At 38.6% G+C, this 23,122-nt stretch overlaps 1 protein-coding gene across 7 annotated transcripts in view; it reads left to right on the top strand.

The window, feature by feature from the left end:
* The window catches only part of PDE4D (phosphodiesterase 4D), a 1,151,628-nt gene that overhangs the window by 1,032,873 nt on the left and 95,633 nt on the right, over positions 1–23,122 (top strand). For 4 of the 7 annotated variants that reach the window (XM_032626898.1, XM_032626892.1, XM_032626895.1 and 1 more), the window contains one exon: positions 13,125–13,205. The exons of the other annotated variants lie outside the window; for them this stretch is intronic. In XM_032626898.1, the coding sequence (XP_032482789.1) occupies positions 13,125–13,205 (81 nt within the window). The remainder of the gene's footprint in view (positions 1–13,124; positions 13,206–23,122) is intronic. 7 annotated transcript variants of the gene reach the window in all.

The raw sequence follows: 23,122 nt of genomic DNA on the forward strand, positions 1-23,122 counted from the left end.
GCAGGAAGGACAGTCTTTTTCAGGAGGACAGGCTCACTCCCTGGGCCCACACAGGCACCCCCTCTTCCCAAGGGGCACAAGTCAAGTCACCTTTTTCTCCAATTTACTTGCTAGCCAACCCCCCCCCCCCCCTTTAATGGGAGCATTCTTTCTCCAGATGTGTCAACACCTTGACCAGTTACTGTCTGGGTTCAACGTGGGTGTCTCTTGCAGATGATTTTGCATAACTCTGGATCAATCTCGTAATTCCATCCTGAAATATGGTAGATGATTTTATTTCATCCATTTCTGGACTCTAAGAGGAATACTTCAATGTTGCCCCCTTGCACTCTTTTCTCCAGACCCAGCAGACCAAGAATTGACAAAATGCTGAATAAGAGCTGGGCCCAGCAAGCTAAAGGCATGTGCCAGCACTGCACCCAGCTTTAGGACTGGATAGAGCTTCAGCCCGGCCTAGGCCCCCCTTGGCTCTTTCAGCACCTCCTGCTGTGCTCCTCTGCTAGCCATGGGCAGGCCAGAAAGTCTGGAAATGCTTTGTCTAAAGACTGACCTCTATTGCTTTGGCATTGCCCTAACTTGGCATCCATGAACAGATCCACTTCCACACTCCACAGTCAGTGGAGTCTCCTTATGGCTTTTTATGGTACCCATGCTTTTCCTTCCCAGCATTTATCACAAACGAAATGAAATCATCCTTTGTGCATATTTTGTTGTTGTTACTGTTTAATGATTAATTTGCCCATGAAAGAAGAAACTATGTTTGTTTTTTTACTGCTGTACCCAAGAGTTAAAACAATGCATGGAACATATAGGGTTTAATGAATGTATATTGATTGATTAATGATTCTTAGGACAACTGTCTTTCAAACTGAGGGGCTTAACCTACTTATGCATTATGAAATCAGTTTAGTGGGTCACAACCAGCAGGAAGAAAAGAAGAAATGAAGTAGGATAGAAAAGAAGAAATGGAATAGGATAGAAAAGATGATCATGTATCACACATAAGGAATTCTTTACTCATTCCATGTGAATATGTCTAGACAACACAACACATACACACATGCACAAATGCACACATACTCTGTAATCTGAATAAGGTGCTATTGTCTAGGACGGGCAGAAGGAGGGGTGATGCAGGGAGTGTTGTTTGAAAAGCCTGATCACTTTTAAAATAATTTTTATTTGTAAAAAAGAAAAAAATCCTAGAATTTTGTGCACTCAACTCTAATAGTAAGGTTCAAAAGCAGTTTTGACTAGTGTGTGTGTAGAAGGACAGGGCTAAATCTGAATCTCCAGGTAGGTGTATGAGTTTTATATTCATCAAAAGAAGGTGCTGGGCTTCCCTGGTGGCGCAGTGGTTGAGAGTCCGCCTGCCGATGCAGGGGACACGGGTTCGTGCCCCGGTCCGGGAAGATCCCACGTGCCGTGGAGCGGCTGGGCCCGTGAGCCATGGCCGCTGAGCCTGCGCGTCCGGAGCCTGTGCTCCGCAACGGGAAGAAGGTGCTGATTTAAAATATGGATATATGCTCTGTTTCAGTTTTCTATGGCTGCATAACAAACTCTTCCAAAGAGTGGTGTCCTAGAAAACAACCATTGTATTCTGCAGTCAGCCCTGGGCCCAGCTGGGCAGTTCTTCTGGGCTTCCTGTAGTCCTGAATGTGGCTGCATTCAATTGGCTGGTTGACTAGAGGCTGGGGGCTCAGCTGAGATGACCTTACCTCCGTGAAGCTGTCTCTCTTCATCGAGTCTCGGGTCCTTCCTCCCTCTCCATGTGGTCTCTCCAGCAAGGTGTTCAGACTTCCTTACTTGGCAGCTCAGGGCTCCCAGGACTTCTTAATATGTAAGCCCAGAACTGGCACCTGGCCAATTTTGCCGCCTTCTGTAGGTTAAAGCCAGTCCCAGGCCCAGTCCTGATTCAAGGAGAGGAGACTATACAAGTAGTAATATTACGACAAATGTAATAGCATATCATACTCTCCTTGGTCCAAACTGCATATTCCTCCCACCCCACCTCTGTAATGTTTTGCTAACGTGAGCCCCATTTCCTGCAGTGCCTTCCCTTGACTTCTCCATTTACTGAAATCCTATTCATTCTTCCGGGTCCGGCTCAAAGCTACTTCTGCGTCTGTTTCCTTGACACATCCCCTTATCTCATGCTGGAAAGAATCATGCCCTTATCAGTATTCTCAGTACTCAGTACTCTCATGGCATCATGTCTGTATTTCATATCATGCCTTGACATAAGAGTTTTACAAACAACGCACACAGGTGTAGCTCCCTTTCTAGATTCTAAGCTGCTTATCTAAGATTAAGTGATCAATAGCTTTTGAAAAATAAACTGGTTCTCTGTGCCTTTTCCATGATAACCCTACATATTTATAATTTCTCACTAGTATAAGGAGACAGGTAGCGAGATGCTTAAAACTATTGCAGTAAAAAACCAATATGGAGCACCAGCATAAAACAACAATTACCTTTTACATCTTTAGAAATCCCTTTTCTAGACAGTAATTTTCATACCTGGATTTTTTTTGTCTTGCGTTTTTCCAAAATAGTATATACTTAATTTCTTTATATGGTGATTTCCCTTTGCCTATCACAAAGAAGCTTCATCTCTTACGTTGGAAAAATATACATTTCCACCAATTTATATTTTATGGAAATGATTGAAGAACCATCGGCCTTTACACAATAGTATCATCGATCAAATACACAGCAGATTTGAAGTTACCCTCTATTACTGTTAAACTATGGATTTTTCCCCTGCCCCAACTATGTACATTGGTAGTCTTAATTTGTGATCTGTGGGCCCCATGGTGGCTTATGCCATTCAGAAGGAAGTTCAGTGAACCTTCTGAAATTATACGTATAAATGTGGGTACACATTTCATATCTGCATTTTTCTGGGGAGTTAGTCCAGTCATCATGTTTTTAAAGTTGAAGAACCCCAATTATATATTGATTGTAAATCTGCTTACCCTCTTAGCATTCCTCCCTTACTAATCCAGAAATAAGATTACTTTTGTACTTCATATGCAATCAGTTTCTTCTGGAGAAATTGGACATTTACATAAATGCTTCACTCTTGTCTTTCATCTTTGCCTTATACTTCTAGTTAACACTAACATTATGCTACAAACTCTCCTACCTGAGATTCCCTGTCATCTCTCTGGAAACTTCACCAACATGAGCTTTCTTAAACTGGTGGACTTGCTACCTCTCATGTGAACCCTGGACCAGCAGTGTGAGCATCAGCTGGGCACTCGTGAGAAACTCGAAAAGGCAGACCTGTTAAATCAGAACCTGGGGACTTCCCTGGCGGTCCAGTGGTTAAGACTTCCCCTTCCAGTGCAGGGAGTGTGGGTTCGATCCCTGGTCGGGGAGCTAAGATCCCACATGCCTTAGGACCAAAAAACCAAAACATAAAAAAAACAGGAGCAATACTGTAACAAATTCAATAAACACTTTAAAAAATGGTCCACAACAACAACAAAATCTTAAAAAAAAAAAAAATCGGAACCTGCATTTTAACAAGATCCCTGGGAGATTCCTAAGGACATTAAAGCTTAAGAAACCTAGAACTGGTGCATCTAATACCTCACTTTCCTGTTTTTCAAACTTTAAGGATTTGCGTTTTAAATTTTCTATAATCCCATTAACAATTACCGTAAGATTTATATTTTAATATCACCTAACAGTTTTGAGTAAGTCTCTTAACTTCAGAATTTGCAAGGCGCTAGGAGTGGGAGAGTGAGTCAATTAGTTTGTCTGAGTATTAAACAGCACTACTATTCAGGACATATGTATAGTTTCTGTGATTCCCAACAGAATTTATGGTACCTACAGCCTCTATTCTTTGTTTTAGTGTCTGTGCTTCTCTACTGTATTTAAAAACATTTACAGGGAGAGGCCAGAAAATTAATTATTTTAAGATGAATATTATGGAAGAAATAACTTTACTAAAAACTGAAAATGCAGCGCTTATGCTGAATTACATTGGAAAAATCCAGTTTATAATCTGAAAATTTTCTAAGGCAGAATTTTCTGTTCCCGTTTCTCATGGGAAATCTAGCAGTACCAAATTAGACATCTTTTCTGCTCTATGGTGTGTGTACCAAACACTCTTTCTCTCCAACATTTGACTTTCATCTCTAAGAGTTTAGGGAATTTATGGCTTGGTGCATTTGATGTGGCACCGTTCCACATGTGAGGCATGGTAATTTGGATAGCACGATAGAAGTGTGTGCCAAGAATAATTGGCTTCTGTATTGCGGAACAACTCAAATACTATGTGTATCACAGCATGTAATTTGGGTGTACAAGATGCCTGTAGTTCAAAGTGCTTTACTCCTCTGCAGTGGCAAGCCGGGCTTCCTGTTGGCTGGCTCCTTGTGTTTGCATTCAACAGCCTGGGTGCAGTTAGAAAGAAAGAACCCATCTAGAAAGTGCATTCTCATTATCCTGCAAATGGATAGACCTTAGCTCCAAGATTCCTTCCCTCCCTCCTTCCTCCCATTAAAAATAATACAAAGCAGTTCTTTCTCTGCTTACTTCGACTCTTTGTCAGCTTTCTCAAGCAGTGTTTCCTTGCTATTATTAAGAATTAGCTGAGGCTCTGATACAACATGCAGATTCCCAGGCTACTCCTCTTCAAATCTGATTGAGTAGCTTGGGAAGGAATAGAAGAACTTGCATTTTAACTAGTGTCCCAAGCTTATAACCAAGCTAGTTTGAGAAGCGCTAAAGTTCTCATATGGAAAGGCTTTGGAGTAAGATGGACCCTGGTTATCAACACCTGCTGTATGACTTTGGATAAATTACCTAAACTTTTTGAGCCTTGGTTTTTAATGTGTAAGAGAGGGGTAATGCTAACTCATAGTATTGCCATAATGGGACAGTCTGTATAAAGCACCCAACATAGTTCATGATTTATAGTTTATAGTCAGTAATGTTTATCCCTTTATCTCATTGCAGAGTAAGGCTTTTGAAGGGTTAATTTTGAATTTTCCCAAAAAGTTTATCTGTGTTAGGTATAATTTCTAAAGTAAAACACAGGTAATGAAACAGCCAAATTTTAATTCAGCAAAGGTTTTTGAGGGTCTATGGTATGTCATGAATTTGAACATACAATTATCTAATTTAATCATCACAATAAACCCTATATGTGGTAGATATAGTCATTCCCTTATAACAGATATATCAACTGAGGCTCAGGGATAACTTTACACTTAGTTAAGTGGCAGAAGTACATCTAGATATTAGAGGCCCAGTCCAGTAGTCTTTCTCCTCTATCACGACAACTTTTGCCCTCGATATTTTGTCTGTTTTTAAAATAACTAACGTCTACACCCTTGTCCACATATTTACACAAATAGCTATGAAGTTACAAAATAAAGTTAATTTTCTGAGTGATTTTCTTTTAAAATCATCTTAATTATTTATTTCATGAAAACTATTTATATGGATCAGTGGTCCTCAAACTTAAATGCATGAAGGGTCAGACAGGTAATGTAAAAGGACGAGCTGGGCAGCTATCAGACAAGAAGGAGTGGTAGGGACTATGGCAAACTAGAGGGAATAGCCCATCTGAAGGAAGCAACTTCTGTTCGGCTCCAGGCTCTTGTTGAAGGGCCAGGATGTGGGTTCCCTAATGTCAAATCTTTAGCTTTTTTAAGACAGGAAGAATTCCAGAATTTTATGTGAAATTTCCCAATTTTTAAACAATGTGTGTGGGCCAAACCACATCTGTGGACCACATCTGGCCGGAAGACTGCCAGTTTGCAGTCTTGACCCAGCTGCCCTTAATTCTCCACTTCTCTTGACCTGGTAAATAGTCCATTTAAATAGCTTGGATACATAGTGGGCCCTTCCAGGTAGTGTCTTCACAATATACATAAATTTCAGGACTGACCTTTAGTTTCCCAGGTTCAGAATTTTTATTTTCTCAGAACCCAGTTAGGTTGAGTGCTCTTACTGATATTCAGAACTCAAGAACTTCATGCAAAAAGAAGGACACTAATGAAGTAATTTACAGTGAGAAATACATTGCTGAGTAGATAGGATACTATATTAGCCTGATCAGTTAATTCTCTCCTTGTAATTCATCCACCTGGGAAGCAGACTCCTAATCAGAAGGTGCTTTCATGCATAGGGAGTCAGAACCCAGAAACTGACGGACTTGAAAGAAGTACCTCCCTGTAGTGGGTCTTAAAATCTTCCTCTCCTTATGGGAGCCTTGCCAGTGGGTTGAAATATTAGGACTCTGCCCCCACCCCAACTCAGATATGCCAAATAGACACTGAACAAGTGCCTTCTTTACTATTATAGGACTGGTTCTCAAACTCAATGCCCAGAGATTTTGTTAAAACACAGATTGCAGGGCTTTATACCCAAAGGATTATGATTCAATACTTCTGAGGTCGGACCTGAGAATTTTGCGTTTCTAACAAGTTCTCAAGTGATGTGGATGCTGATGGGCTGCTAGATGGGAAACTCCCTTTGAGAACTATCGGGTTGGCCAAAAAGTTCATTTGGGTTTTTCCACAAGGTGTTATGGAAAACGCAAACGAACTTTTCGGCAAACCTGATACTTCACTCCAATTCATCTTCACCTACTGCTCTTGTCTGTGTCTCTGCTGTGCTAAGATAGTCACATCCTAATGCTGGGGATGGAACCCGGATGTTTGGACAATTTTAGGTTGTCATTTTTACCTTTTTAAAGTATTTCACTTAAGTGAAAATATTTGATTAATTGCTTTAATTGGTCAAATCCAAAATGCCATTGATTGTTAAACACACCTAGAATTTAGAGACATTAAAATTGCAAAAAAATGAATGCACTTCGGGGCAATCTCCCTGGATTATGTTATATAAAGCTCAACTGGGTGGATACATTTGAAGAAAGGACTCTGTGTCTTCTTTGAACAAACACAAGATGAATTTGAAGCTTACCTTTCCCAGTTCTTTTGGGTTTTTTTAAAATTTTTATTGGAGTATAGTTGATTTACACTGTTGTGTTAGTTTCAGGTGTTCAACAAAGTGAATCAGTTATACATATGCATGTATCAACTTTTTTTTTTTTAATTCCTTTTCCATATAGCCACCTTTCCCAGTCCTTAGTAGAAAAGACACTGCTGGCACAGTGATCTATGGCTGACTTTGTCATCTAATTGAAATTTATTGTTATTGTATTTGTCCTCTGCTGCTCCAGTCCAACCCTGGAATGCCAGATCTTCGCTATGGAATGAATCTCTTTTTGCCTTACTAGATTGGTAGGGCCATGCACCTTTTTTAAATGGTTGATTATCAGACTCACTGTTTCCTTGGCCACGCAGGAAAGCACAATTAGGACAAGAGTTGCTCAACTGTCCTAATCCTACCTTGTGTTTATGGTCATAAATTACTGGTCCTACGAAAAAAGGCCTTGGAAAAAATGACTGGTAACTTCAGTAAGCATCTTCATGCATATGTAAGAGGATGACTTGAGAGGCAGAAATTCTGACTGTATGCTTGCACTTCTCAGTCTATTATTGGAAACCTCTTGGGGGTTCATTTATTTATTAGCTTTTGAAAAAAACCACTAAGTGAAGTCCCTTAGTTATGTAAATATTAGGCCAGGCATCTCTTTCTTCAGAGAAAGAGTGTGAAAAGAGCTCCCCCTTTTCATTAAAACCTGCCCCTCTCCTTGGCAATATTTAAAGGGAGAGTAGACCAATTTACCTAAGAATTTGGGAGTGTACTAGGAGAAAAAGAGACTGAACCCTCAGCTTTCTCTCTGAAATGAGAAGTAAGAGAAACACATTAAATGGATCAAGGTGGCGTCACACGGTCTGTGGTCAGGAGAGAATGTTGATACAACAGGCCTTGAAGGGGTTAACACATCAGGATGAAGGGGAAGCCTGGGCTGCCTGCTCTAGGCAATGACCTAAGGTTGATGATGAGGGCTGATTTTTGTCTAAATAAGTGAGAGTGATCAAAGAGCTACAGTCTTGGTGTTTGAGGCTGGTCCATCCTAGAAGCCAGGGGAGTCCTGAACCAGCAGATCATAGAACTTCACAGGGCCAGTGTTCAGCTGTGATACCACATGGCGATGGCAGAAGCCTTCATGCTAATTGGCAGTCCTCTCTCCGCCTGAAGTTTAGGAGCAAGGTTCTACTTCAGAGTGAATAACCAAGAAGGGGGAGTTTTCAAGGAGGGTGAGACTGGATTTCCTACTGAAAGGCTCCAGTAATTAACTGGAAAAACAAAAGAGATGTGACAATATTTACATCTAAGTATTATGCCAGCCTCTGTGGATGTAGAATCAAGTGAGACAAGATCTATTATGACAAGCAGGTAGACTCCAAAGAAAAGTATTCAAGGTTAGTTAGGGAAACTGACAGTTATTCATTTAGCAGACTATTGAGTATCTCCTGTGTGTCAGAACTGGGACCCACAGCAAGATGAAATAACACAACCTCTACACTCAGAGGGTTTTCCAAACTCAGTAGAATAGCTGTAATACTGGAAGTGCTTGTAAAGATATACTCAAGTTTGCTGTCCGAGTTTCCCTGTCTTCTAGAAAAGGCTGGATATACATACTGTAGATAGTAATTGACTTACACCCTAGAGGCCATTTGGAACCTCTCCATAAATAAAAGAAAGAAGGGCATTTCAGACAGGGAACAGCATTATAAAGTCACAGACATGTGAAAAAAGAGATGATTATTTCTGAGTAGCTAGTAGTATATAGGGTACAAACAGGTGGAAAGGAAAGGAATAAGATTAAATATGAATGCAGGTGGAGGCCACCTTCCAAATGTTTTAACTTATATTCACAGATAGTGGTGCACCACCAAATATAAGTATAGCTTGCTGTGTTCTATATTTTTGAGAAATCACTTAGGTGACCTAGGTGGAATAGGTAGTGAATGAGACTGAGAAAAAAGGATCAGTGAAGCCCCTGGAAACAGGGAGGGAGACCAGTTTGGGAGAGCATTAAAACGTGCTAAGCATGACATTGTGAAAGAAAATTGGAATCTGTACCATATGCTGAGTGTTATGGACAATAAAGATGGTATAGACCCTGCTCTCAACACGCTTAAGCCATAAAACAAGTAAAACATGAGAGCAGGAGCCTATGTAGTTCAAAGCACTGAAGAAAGTATACAGTAATGACTTACCATCGTGGTTATATTTGGTTGAGAATGCTGCTGGGAGGAGAGTGTGAGGAAGTGATTGATGACTGTAGTGGAGGAAGAGATAAGAGGATTAGAAGAAATAGCTTAAAAGAAAAAAGGCTTCAAAACATTCAAACCTCCTTTGTATAATGGTGGACACTATTTTGAGAATGTCAGTTTCAGGAGACACCATAATAATGTGTGTGTGTGTGCTTAAAAAGCCACCACCATAAAAAATCTGGAGTCCACTCATAAAGTTCAAGTACCAATTTTTGCCCGTGAATGTGGAACATTCTGCTTTCCTACAAACATAACTGTCACATTATAAGGCATAGCTCTCATTTTCTTGGTAATTTAGTGTCAATATAAACACGTATATGACTTGTGGTAAATATGGTGATTCTCACTTTATAACCAAAGAGGGTGGATGTTACAGCTTGTGAGCAGTTATAACCGTAAAGCCTGCAGTGTGAGTCACCAGGTTGGCCCAGGAATTAAGATGTGTTATTATTCATGCTGGTTAGCTGAAGTTCCTGCGCTAACCTCGTTGGAGTTTGCATTGTTGTCAAAGGACGAGATCTTTAGTGATAGATCAAGTGTGTGAATTCTGCTCCTAGTTCTTTTGCTAACTGGTTCTGTAGTTTGGGGCAAACTTTTTAATCTTTCTGTTCTCAGTTTCTCTATCTGTAAGCAAGGGATCAGACCAAATTCTACCCAATATTGAGAAATCAGCGATTCTGTGGTATGGCAGAGACTGCTAATGATGACTAAATATCCTCAACAAATTTGTTCAGTTGGTGACCAGTATAATGATGGTTACAAAGTGAATCTTAATTATATTGGGTGGCATCTGCCAAGCCTAAAGACAACATTTCTTAGCCTCCCTTAGAAATAGGTGTAGCTAATGAAATGTAAGCAGAGGGAGCTCCTGCCCAGAAGCACTCCCTTTTACCCTTGCTCCTCTTCCTGTAGCATTGACTTGGGACAGTTCATGTGATGACTGGAGCACCAGTGGCCATCTTGCAACCTGAATGGTCTTAAGAATACAAGGCATATCTTAAGGATGGTGGAGCAGAAAGATAATAGGAGCCTGGTTCTCTGGTGAAAATAGTGTCATCATTCAACCTTGGCCTACCTCTGGATTTTCTTCATATGAGACAAAAATAAACCTCTCTCACTGAAGCCACTACTAGCCACCTAATTCAATTTCTAACTAATATATTGGTATCAGGTTACCTTTATATAATTTTACATCACTAGGTTCTCTCTTTGCAATTTGGGAGACAATAGCTTATAATAAACCTGGAAGTTTTTGGTGCTGTGAGGTGCAACATAATTCACCAAATATCTAAAATTAATTAATGAATGAATTTATGAAAACACAGCCACAATATGTAAAGAATTGCCAATGTTTGGTACAAACTGGGAGGGAGAAAATCAAGGGCTGTTTATTAATCAAGGAAACTACAGAATTTTTTAAATATTGGAAGTTGTTGGGATTTGGGGAGCTAAAAGTACTTTTGATCTTAGTTTGTAGCAAGTTCACATTTTAATAGAATGGAAACCTCTAGTTTTCAGTGCACCTGTGCTTTGATCTCCTTGTCTGTCATTGCAATGTGATTATGAGGATTACTGGGTCATTCTCAGACTAAGTTGTTTTTATGATTTAATTTTCTGGGAGAGGAAGGGGATCATTAAAGGATATCATTAAAAGGAGAGACATGAGGCTTGTAATTGACCTTCCTTGAAAGTAGTCCCATCTGGAAGATTTTATCGGTAAACATTTATCAGTGCGTTTGGCTTTTAAGCAGATTCTTCTCCTCTATTCTTTAAAATAAGCAGGCAAAGTCTAAAAAGAAACCACATGAGTGCCCATAGGTTGCTTTCGTGCATACTCATTGGGAAGAAAATTTATATGTAAGAAAAAAATTCTCTCCTAAGATAATTATATGATTCTTTTTTTAAGTTTTGCTTCAGTGATTCTCTTTCCCAGATTATAATTTGCAGGTAATAGTGTTCTTCAATGGCAGTGCTTTGTTGTGATTTGTTTTCATGTATGTTCAGAGTGGAGGTGTTAGGAGGGATGGGATATTTGTGAAATCTAGTGTGCAGGTGCTTTGAAAACCTGTTAAAGCTCTGTTAAGCCCAGCACTAGTCTGAAACTTCATATTGTACTTTTCTAAAGTACCGCAACTGTTTTTTAGGAAGACAGACGTTGCTGTGGTTTAAATAAAAGTACCAACATGACGTTATCACCTACCAGTCAGAAGACATAACCCAGGCAGTCTCGTAAAGTTGTGTTTTGTGGGTATCAGAAGAGTTGCTTCCATTTTCACATATCTTAAAGTTTTCCTGTTTGGTTGGTTTTGCTTGTTGACCTGTGTGTGTCAATAATCACAACCTTTGTCATTTTCCAGTTCCATATCCACTTTCAGAGAGAGAAAATTTCTTTTTTAAAAATCTATTTTGAAGTTTTACATTTACTGAAATATTTCCCCTCATTGATAGCCAACTCTGTTTCTTCCATTCCCTTGAGCATACTCTCTAGTCAATTTAAAAAGCAACATCGACATATCACACACCCATAAGCAGTTGTTACACACTTGTTTTCACACTCATTAAAATGTCCTGGCTGGGCTTCCCTGGTGGCGCAGTGGTTGAGAGTCTGCCTGCTGATGCAGGGGACACGGGTTCATGCCCCGGTCTGGGAAGATCCCACATGCCGTGGAGCGGCTGGGCCCGTGAGCCATGGCCGCTGAGCCTGCGCGTCCGGAGCCTGTGCTCCGCAACGGGAGAGGCCACAACGGTGAGAGGCTCCCATACCGAAAAAAAAAAAAAAAAAAAAAAAAAAATGTCCTGGCTGCATTTCTCCTATATGTTGTATATTGATGACGTCATCTCTCCACTTAATGGGGTTCCATGAGGTTTTAGGTAAAGTATGGGTACCATTTGGATTAGACTTGTTTATGAGGGTTAGTCTATGGGTCCTATTATCAGAGCTCTCTCCAATTTTGGCTTCATCCCGTTTCCATACACCTGGGGACAGCACCAATGTCAGAATCCTAGAGCTGTATCTTTCCAGGTTTTTCATCCAACAAAAAAAAAGAGCTTCTCTCTCTAGTAGCTCCCATACAATAAGGTTGTAGACACTACAACCAATCACAGTGACCCCACCTAACAGTGAGCAGGTTCCCTGAAGGGAATCAGGGTATTGTTTTCCAAGGAAAGGAAAACCGAATGCTGGGCATCCATAACGACCAATTGCTCACTAGTGATACAGGCCTATTTCTTCATGAGATAGCAGCTTCTCATTGTGTATGGACTTCATGACAGATCAATCACAGCTAACTAGTAAATTCTGAAGTCTTATTGCATGCCTGAACTCTAGGCCAGTTACGTCTGTTTATAGCTCAGAAGGACTGCCACAGCAAAGGGAGCAGGGCAAACAAACCACATTACACTAATTATCAAGTTAACCATCACTAGGGCCCACCTTTGTTCACAACTTGATGCCCCTACAACAGACTCCCACGCAGATCACTTATCTCCATCTTGAAGGAAAACACTAGATGTTTTTATCTTCTTACTTTTCTCTGCAGTAACCAGCACAGTGCTTTGTACATGATACACAATTAAGTAACATTTGTGAAATGAATAAAGAACATTTGAGGGAAATAAAAAGCAATCATTCCTCATCAGGAATGAGTTGAGAACCACCGGCATAGCCTGTTTGACAGCTTGGACTGGATTCTGTTTCAGGTTTAGTTTTTGGAAACTCTCCTTATTTTAAGTAGGAATGATTATTAAAATGATTTCATACTTGTTAATCTATTATTATCAGTCTTAGCCAATTATAAAAATGGGATGGAAAATTAGGGGGGAGAAACTTGAATGTTATAAACAGCCGAGCATATTGTATACATAGTGAAGAAAATATTTTCTTCATTTTTTTTTTTTTTCTGGTAGCTGAGGTAATACCAGAAGAACTCAAGAGTAGACTTGAAGTGATATCAGAAGAAGGTGGTTACCCAAGTTTACTGACTGCTGGTAGGTGGCCAGAAATAATGAGAGGGTACAATAGATATGTTCAGTTTTCTTGGCACACATAGCTATTTAATTATCTCATTTCTGAAAGAACTATAGCTCCACTGTTACCTAAGTTTATCCTTTAGCCGCTTAATATAGTAATACCCCTAGTGTAAAAGAGGGAATCAATTACTGTGATAACCTGGATCTTTTGTAAAAGAATACTAGCATACCAAGGAGGGTTTTTGTTTTTTGTCTTAGTCTATTTTTTGTCCCATTCCTTTTTAGGTAAGAATTAGCATCTAAAAACACCACATTATGGGATTGTAAATACAATGTTTCCCTTGTAACTTAATAAGCATAAAAATAAACAGTCACTTCTCCACTTTTGCCATACAAGAGAGTTGAATGCTGGGTCATTAGTTACTAGCAAAAGTCCTTCTTTTTTATTTTTTTAATGACTTGCAAAATTTGCTGGTAATATACAAAGTCTAAGCGAAACTGACTTCAGAATGAGTATTGGGCTTTCATTGTTTACTGCATATTGCTCACTGACCCATCTTTTCAGAGGTATCAGCTGTATGAAAATAACAGTACACTTTTTCAGAAGCATAAAGTCAGTCAAAGTTCATCACTTTGCTCAGCCTCTTGAGACCCTGACCCAATGATGTTAGCAAAAAAGAAATTGTCTCAGGACTCCAGAGTCTCAGAGAAGTGCTAAGAGTACCCATCATTCATTCCTGTGTTTCTGCATTTAGCTTCAAAGTTGAGGATAAAACCTAGCTTCTGAGATTCCCTCTTGGGGCATCTTTTGTGTCTACTTGGGTTCCACCAGTCCTTCATTTGAACCCTCAGGCATCTCAGGCATGGTTTAACTGTAATTGAATTGTAAGTTACAAATATACTTTCTCAACATTTTGCAAGCATCCTTCCATTGTTTTCTAACATTGGTGACATCCCAATGTCTATTCAAAACCTATTTTTCTTTGGAAAAAAATGTTATGAACTTCTCTTCATCCCTGATATCTCTACACTTCATGATCAATTGTCTTGGTCTGGGTGTTCATCCCCCCGACCTGGGCGCACACTAGATCTTTTCACTTTAGACACGTGGGTCCTTTAATTCTGGATTTGTTTTCTTTTCTTAGTTCATCGATAATTTTACCTTTTCCATTTTCTCTGTTTTCTCTTCCTCGGGGTCGTTAGTTGAATGTTGGACCTCCTAGATCAGATCCTTTAATCACCTCACTTTTTTCTTCTTCTTTTTCATCTCTTTGGTGTTTTGTTATACCTTATAGAAATTTCTTCAAATTTATCTTCCAACCTTTCTATTAAAATTTTCATTTTGGCCATTTTATTTTTCAATTTCAGTACTTTCTTGTCCTCTGCTGTTGCCTTTTTAACAGCATCTATTCTTATGTCAGGAATGCATTATCTTTGTACACAAATGATAGTTCTCTAGAGGTTTTCCTCTGTCTGTTTCCTGTGGATTTCTTTATTCAGTTGATGTGGTCTGCTTATACTAGTCTCTCTTCTTTATTCTGGATAATTTCCTCAAGAGGCTGTCCATTCATATTTAAAGATCTCACACCACACACACACACACACACACACACACACACACACACACACACACAAAGACAACCAAAAAACAACGATGATAACAACAACAAATATACCACCAAAGTTCTTTGAACATGGATGGGGCTTGTCAACTGCAGAGTTTCACTATAGCATGATTGGTTGTTCAGTTGAGTTATTCTTTGGGAATTCTGAAGTGTCATCATGACAAGATTCTCCAATTTCTGCCTGGAAGATATGCAACTGAGGGCATATACCTGACTGCTAGTGTTTGGGGAACATGGCTTATAAGGAGGTTGTATGTCTTACTGGGAACTGTGCAGTTAAGCATCTGTTTTTCAACCTTGGGTGTCACCTTGTTTGCCACAGTGCCTGATGTCCTCAGTTTGATGTCTCTCTAGCTTACTTTCTCCAAAAAAGGTAAGATTTAGTCTCCAACAGGAGAGGGAAATAGTTGGGATCCAAAGTCTCCATATAATTTTAATGTACTTTCAGCCTCTCACTAAACTCCTGCCTTCCTTAGTGTATGCTGCCTCTAAGCTCTGCATCTCTGGGTTGGGTAGAACGTGTTGGTTCACTTTCCCTTGGAATTTGCTCTCTGTAATCATCTTCTCAATTGTGCTAAGGCAGTTTCTACTTCTCATCCACTCTCTCCTTTCTAAAAATCGTTGAAATTTCTCCTTTGATGATCTCTCCTCCCTCATTATCTGTGCCTTTGTGTGTTTTTATTCCCTTACTTTCATTTTAGTGAGGTGTCAGAAAGAGAAGATAAGCATGTATAGTTTCCCCATCTTCGCTAGAAATCCAGGGAAACTATAGCTGAGGAGGAAGGTGGCTTGGAAGAGGACTTAGAAAAAAAGTGATCAAACAAGTTGGATGAAAGATAGCAAGATTCTAGAAGGTCCTGATGCTGACGATAGCTGACATTTATTGAGTGCTCATTATGTGCTTGGAGTTTTGCAAAAAGTTCTTTACGTGGGACATTTATTTTTGTCCTTATAAGAACACCAGGAGGTAGGCACTGAGACATAGAGAGGTAATATGACTTGTCTAAGTTAGTAAATGGTAGAGCTGGGATTTAAATCCAAGTCTGACTCCAGAGACCATCCTCTCAACCACTAAACTATCTTGTCTCCTGTAAATTGCTTAAACAGGGATTTTAAATGAAAATGTATCTGAAAACAATATTTTTCATGTCTGTGATTTAGGAGACTTTCTTTTCTACCAAAATTATTAATTGGCCTATTTAATAATGTTTTAAGACTAGAAAATTCTTTCAGGTTTGAAAAGTAGTAAGAGAACTTTCTTCAGATGAATAGGTACTATCTGTAGGACTTTATGAGACTTAGGTACTCATCATTTTACAAACCTATAGACCATCTATTTGAATTCTGCCCTCTTACCATTTTGTAAAATAAATATGCTCTTTACAACTGTGGTTTTACTTTTTTTTTTTTTGCGGTATGCGGGCCTCTCACTGTTGTGGCCTCTCCCATTGCGGAGCACAGGCTCCGGATGCGCAGGCTCAGCGGCCATGGCTCATGGGCCCAGCCGCTCCGTGGCATGTGGGATCTTCCCAGACCGGGGCACGAACCCGTGTCCCCTGCATCGGCAGGCGGACTCTTAACCACTGCACTACCAGGGAAGCCCTGTGGTTTTTCTTTTAATATTCATTGGCATATAGTTGCTTTATGACATCGTGTTAGTTTATACTGTACAGCAAGTGAATCAGCTATATGTATATGTATATCTCTTCTTTTTTGGATTTCCTTCTCATTTAGGTCACAGCAGAGCATTGAGTAGAGTTCCCTGTGCTATACCGTAGGTTCTCATTAGTTATCTATTTTATGCATAGTATCAATAGTGTATATATGTCAGTACCAATCTCCCAATTCAGCCCACGCCCCCAACTGTGTTTTAAATCATATGTAGAGAGATGGAGGTTGTGTCTGTACAACACCAAACATCTGGAAGAAAAAATTCCCCCACCAAAGCTTGTTAAAAGAGATTCATAAGCAAAGCATGAAGATTCATGTCCAACATCTTGAAGAACTCTCACATGTATGTTTATGTTTCAAATATAGCTTAGAGATCATTAAGATTAAAATTCAATTGTGTGCTCTGTTGTCTTTGCCATCAATTTCAGTTAAACCAGACTTGCTTGGCAGTTTTGGAGAGAAAGGTCTTCAGTGCTTTTCCTTTTGCTATTTTGACTTCGGGTTCCCCCCCACCCCGTAAGTACATATTATTTAAGGAGACTCTTTATGTTAAACCTCTAAATCATTCACCAGGTGGTCTTCATCAGCACTTATACAGATGAAATAGAACTAAAAGTTTCCACAAATTAATCTTTTTTAGGCTTTGTAAAATTTTTGTGAACTTCCAAGAAGCCACATGTGTTCAGGTTTTTGTCTTCTGTTTTTATTTTTTAAATAGACTTTATTTTTTAGAGCAGTTTTAGGTTGACAGCAGAATTGAGTGGAAGAGATTTCCCATGTACACCCTACCCCCATATATGCATAGCCTCCCTATTATCAACCCACCCCACCAGAGTGGTACATTTGTTACAACTGATGAACCTACACTGATACATCATTATCACCCAAAGTCCACAGTTTACATTAGGGCTCACTCTTGGGTTGGGAGAAATGTATAATGACGTGTATCCACCATTATACTTTCATACACAGTATTCTCACTGCCCTAAAAATCCTCTGTGTTCCACCTGTTATGCCTTCCTCCCCTCCCTTCCCCCACTGGCAACCACTGATTTTTTTAACACTGTCTCTGTAGTTTTTGTCTTTTCCAGAAGTCATATAGCTAGAATCATATAGCATGTAACCTTTTCAGTTTGGCTTCTTTCACTTAGTAATATACATTTAAGTTTCCTCCATGTTTTTTCAAGGCTTGAGAGCTCATTTCTTTTCAGTGCTGAATAATACTCCATTGTCTGGATGTACCACAGTTTACTGATCCACTCACCTACTGAAGGATAGCTTAGTGCTTCCAAGTTTTGGCAATTATGAATAAGGCTGCAATAAACATATATGTACAGATTTTTGTGTGGACATAAGTTTTCAGTGTTTGGGGGATAACTACCAAGTAGTGCTATTGCTGGATCACATGGTAAAAGTATGTTTAGTTTTGTAAGAAACTGCCACACTGTCTTCTAAAGTGGCCAAACCATTGTGCATTCCCACCAGCAATGAATGAGAGTGCCTCTTGCTTCTCCACATCCTCTCCAGCACTTGGCGTTAACACTTTGGCCATTCTAATAGGTGTGTAGTGGTGTCTCATTGTTTTAACTTGCATTTCCTTGATGACTTATTTAGAGCCACTTTTCATATGCTTATGAAATGCACCTCTTAAGGAATTCACCTATTTTTTAATCAACTTACTTGTTTTCTTACTGTTGAGTTTTAAGATTTCTTTGTATACTCTGAATGACAGTTCTTTATCAGATATGTCATTTGCAAATATTTTCTCCCCAGTCTGTGGCTTGTCTTCTCATTCTCTTAACATTCTCTTTCACAGAAGAGAAATTTTAATGAAGTCTAGATTATCGATTATTTCTCTCATGGATTATGCCTTTAGTGTTGTATCTAAAAAGTCATGATGAAACCCAAGGTCATGTTTTTCTCCTATGTTATGTTCTAGGAATTTTATAGTTTGTGTTTTACATTTAGGTCTGTTACCCATTTTGAGTTAATTTTTGTGAAGTTAATTTTATAAAGTCTGTGTCTAGATGACTATTATTATTATTATTTTGCAATGTCTAGTTCTTCCAGTGCCATTTATTGAAAATAACATCTTTCCTCCATTGTATTGCCTTTGTTGAAGATCATGCTTCTTTGTCAAAGATCAGTTGACTGTATTTATATGGATCTATTTAGGAGCTGTCTGTTCTGTTCCATTGATCTATTTGTTCCTTCTCCAATACCACATGCCTTGATTACCATAGCTTCATAGTATCTTTGTAAATTTTAAAATCATGAACTATAACAAACATTTATAGAAGTACATAAAACGTAAGTGTTAAGTTTAACCAATAATTTTAAAGTAAACACCTATTTTAATCATCCCTCTGAAGCACCCTGTTTCTGTTTCCTATCTCCAAAGAGATAACTACTGTCCAAATTTTTTCTTTTCCTGCTTGTCTTTATGGTATGGTTTACCACTTATGCATCCATCCCAAAACAAAGGAGTTCAATTTAGTTTGTTTTTTGTATTTTATGTAAATAGGCTCATCTTGTGGATACTTTTAGGTTTTGCTTCTTTTACACAATGTTATACTGGTAATATTCATCAATATTGCATGTAGCTGAGGACCACACATTTTCATGACTATATCGTGTTCTGTTGTATAAAGTAACCACAATTTATTTGTCCAATCTCCTCTTGTTAGGAAGTTGGGCAGTTTCCAGCTGGAAAATATTATGAATAAAGATATTATGGATTTTCATTTACACATATCTTAGTGTTTATTAGCATGCATTTCTGTGGGGGAATGTACCAAGAAATGGAATCTGGGGTCATGCATGTCTTTAACCTTGCTGTGTAAGGGGAAAGTATTTGATAAAGTGCATAAAAAGTGTATGAGAATTCCTGTAACTCCACATCTTAGCCAAAAATCACATCGTATTGTCAGACTTTCTAATTTGTTTCAAATATGGAGATTTTATGAGATCATTGCATTTCCCTGATTACTAATGAGGGTGAGTGCTCTTTCATATGTTTAGTGGATATTTGAACTTTCTTTTTGCTGTTGTTATGCTTCTTCATGACAAGTGTTTTCTAAAAGGCATTTTCAAGCACCGTTTAGGAAACCAAAGGCCCCGTAGATACAATCTGTGCCACAACCTGTAAATGAGAAAGGCTAATAATACTCTAGAGGACTCAATGATGGAAACTTCTGAGAATCTATAGTATATAGAATGCAAATATTAGTTTGGATTCAGTGTCATTGTTCTTGTTTCCTATCCTATAATATTTTGCATCCCTTCTCAACATTTTTATAATTTGGGACTGCCTTAGAGATATTTTTCCTTATTGTTGCTCTTGTGTATAAAAGAGATGGTAGGGCTTCCCTGGTGGCGCAGTGGTTGAGAGTCCGCCTGCCGATGCAGGGGACACGGGTTCGTGCCCCGGTCCGGGAAGATCCCACATGCCGCGGAGCGACTGGGCCCGTGAGCCATGGCCGCTGAGCCTGCGCGTCCGGAGCCTGTGCTCCACAGCGGGAGAGGCCACAACAGTGAGAGGCCTGCGTACCGCAAAAAAAAAAAAAAAAAAAAAGGTGCTAAAAACAGATCATCCAATATAAGTGCTCAATAAATGTTAGCTCTGTTGCGATCTTTTCTGATTATTTACTCTTAAAGAGCAATAACATGTTACCAGAAATAAGAGGTAGAGCTGCCAGAACTAAAAGTGATTTTTGTAATCATACCTATCAGCCTAGATTAATAGCTTTGATTTCTTCATCTATAAATATAGAATAATTAATCCCTAAACATTGTAAAACTAATACATAATGTTGACTAGAACTCAATACAGATTAGTCTATTTATCTTGATGAAACCGTATCACCCTCAGAGCTAAGCCGATAACCTGAAATCATGCACAGCCTCTGTTTCTTTTCTGAACTCATAATTGCATCCTCCAGCCCACTTAGTACATTTACGCCAGAAAATCTGTAAGTTGCCACAATTGCTTGAAGTATAACACTGGGGGTTTCCACGCAGCAGGGTCTTCTGATGTAAGTGTACGTTAATAGGCATCGTCTAAAGGCAAAATGAGGCTATTCCACAAATATGGATTGAATTTCTACAATGGTCTAAGAACTGTGAGGAACAGAGAAGATATTATGAGTTCTTGCTATTCTTTTGACGCTAAGACCTACATGACTAAATGATTAGAGAAAAAAAAATATGCTCTATAGGGGCCAGGATGATGTCTAATTCACCTTTGTGTTCACTCACACTAACAAATAAATGATTATTAGTGAATGAATTAATGAATGAATTGCAGTAGGAAAAAGAAAGATAAATATAGATCGAGGTCATTGGTCCATTTAACAAACACCTATTGAGTGCATTGGAATTGTCAAGGTGTGTAACTTTTAGCTATAAAATTTCTCATATAGGCACCCTCTGAGAGTTGTAAAGCGTACTTAGAAATCTGTGACCTCTTAAATTTGAGAAATGCTGATATGGAGATAGAATCAGGGTGAATAGGGGAAAGACAGGCACCAGGAAAACTGCAATAATCACACACGAAACAAAGAGGACTTGAACTAAGGGAATTCAAAAGAGAAGAAATAAATCCAATAGTTATTTATGAAGTAAAACAGTCAGAACTTAGTGATGTCCAGGGGTTTGGGCTTGAGAGAGAGAGGACTCAAGGAGCATGCTTGGATTTCTGGCATCAGTAACTGGGTGAGTGATTGTGGCATCTCAGTAAGAGATCTCTCCATAGCAAGGTAGCAGACAGAGTAAGTACCAGTGTTGGAAATATGGAGTGTGAGGTGTCTGTGCACATTCAGGTGGAGATTGCTGGAATATGGAAGAGCAATTTAAACTGTAGTTTTCAGAACATAAGTAGGTAGATATTGCAGTTTTGGGGGTAATTTACTCGCAGGGGCAATGAGTAGGGCGAGAAAAGAAGTGTAGAGAAAGATGAATCCAATAAAGAGATTGAAAAAGAGTGACTGAGAAGTAGGCAGAAAATCAGGAGAGTGGTTCCCAAATCCAAGGTAGGAGAGAATTCCAAGAAGGTCTGAATTGTTAGAAAACCTGTGTGGAGAAGGTAATTGAACTGGGTATGGAAAAACAAGTGGAATAGGTAGGGCAGAAAGAAAGGAAGAGGTATGGATTCTGGGTTGGGAGACGTTATAAACAGTCTTATAAGAGATGTAAAATGTGTACAAGAGGGTTGGCTGGAGTAGGCAGGACAGCGCAGGGCTGAAAGATGGGCTCTGAAACCGAACTCCTTAGGTTCAAATTCCAGCTCCCCACTTTTAGCTGTGTGATCCTCAGCAAGTTATATAACCTCTGAGCCTCAGTTTTCTCACATGTAAAATGGGGACAATAAGAGTTCGTTCTTCATTAACTTGTTTATCTTTTACTCTCCTGTATAGATGTCCTTGCAAAGTCAGAATGATTTTATATATACAATATTGTTTTTAAGTATCTCTGAATATTTTATTCTTTGTTCTCCTACCATCCCAGCCCCATTTATATTTTCCCATTTATGGATACTTTATTTTAATAAACAGAAGTTTTAAACTCTTTATATATAGCCTATATATTAAAGTATATAGATATATTTGATATATCCTTAGCAAGTCTTTTCCTACCCCAATATACATACCTATGTTTTACTTCAGTCCTTTATGGATTTACATTACATGTTTAAATTTTTAATAATTATGCAATATATTTTATTGTAAGTCAGGGCTGTGATAGTCTTTACCTAGGTTTCTTAGATTTTCAGAACACTATTTATTAAATAATCCATAGTTTCCTTATTGGCTTGAGATGTCGCTTCTCTATTTTACTAATTTTAAGGGTGGCTGGTTCTGTTTTTAATCTTTATAGACTGTTCCTATATAAAAAGCACCATGGTATAATTAGTATGTATAAAAAATACATTTTAGTATCTGGGATAACATGTGCCCTCTTAATCTTATTTTTCACAATTTTCCAGTTTTTCCCACTTGGTCTTGATAATTTATAAATATTACTTTAAATATTATAAAAATTAATTTTATAATCAATTTGTGAAGCCCTCCCAAAAAAATTCTACTAGAATTTTGATTGAAATTGCATTAAGTTGCTAATTAAGCAGTGTACAAGTGCTACACAACTACTTATGAAACTCCTGAGAAACTCCTAGTTCTTAAATTATAAATATTCACAGTCAACAAAGGATCACGAGGCATTTGAAGAAAACCAATAGCAAGAACAAAAAGAAACTAATGAGTGAACAAAACAAATGTATTTTTCTAAAGAAAATTTGTCTTCTGTTTCCAGAAGAAACAGAGATGATAAAAGGTATAGGAAAAAACCCTTAAAATATTAAATTTTCAGAGATTAGGGGAAGAGTACATTCATTAAGTATGCTCAGGTTTCTGTGAAATAGGAGCAGGATGCTGAAAAAAATAGGAAGATTGGATAAAAGACTGAGTGTGCTTGGAGACTGAATTAGTCAAACAAAATCTCACAGAATGTAGAACAAGAAGAGAGGGATACAAAATATGGTGGAAAAGAGATAGGAAGAGTGAGATGGGAGTAGGGAAGTGAGAAGAAACAGGAAAAAATAATTGGAAAAAACAAACAAAAACCCCTTGACATGAAGAGTGA

The sequence above is a fragment of the Phocoena sinus genome, chromosome 3 (assembly GCF_008692025.1).
Source record: "Phocoena sinus isolate mPhoSin1 chromosome 3, mPhoSin1.pri, whole genome shotgun sequence".
In the NCBI taxonomy this organism is placed as follows: domain Eukaryota; kingdom Metazoa; phylum Chordata; class Mammalia; order Artiodactyla; family Phocoenidae; genus Phocoena; species Phocoena sinus.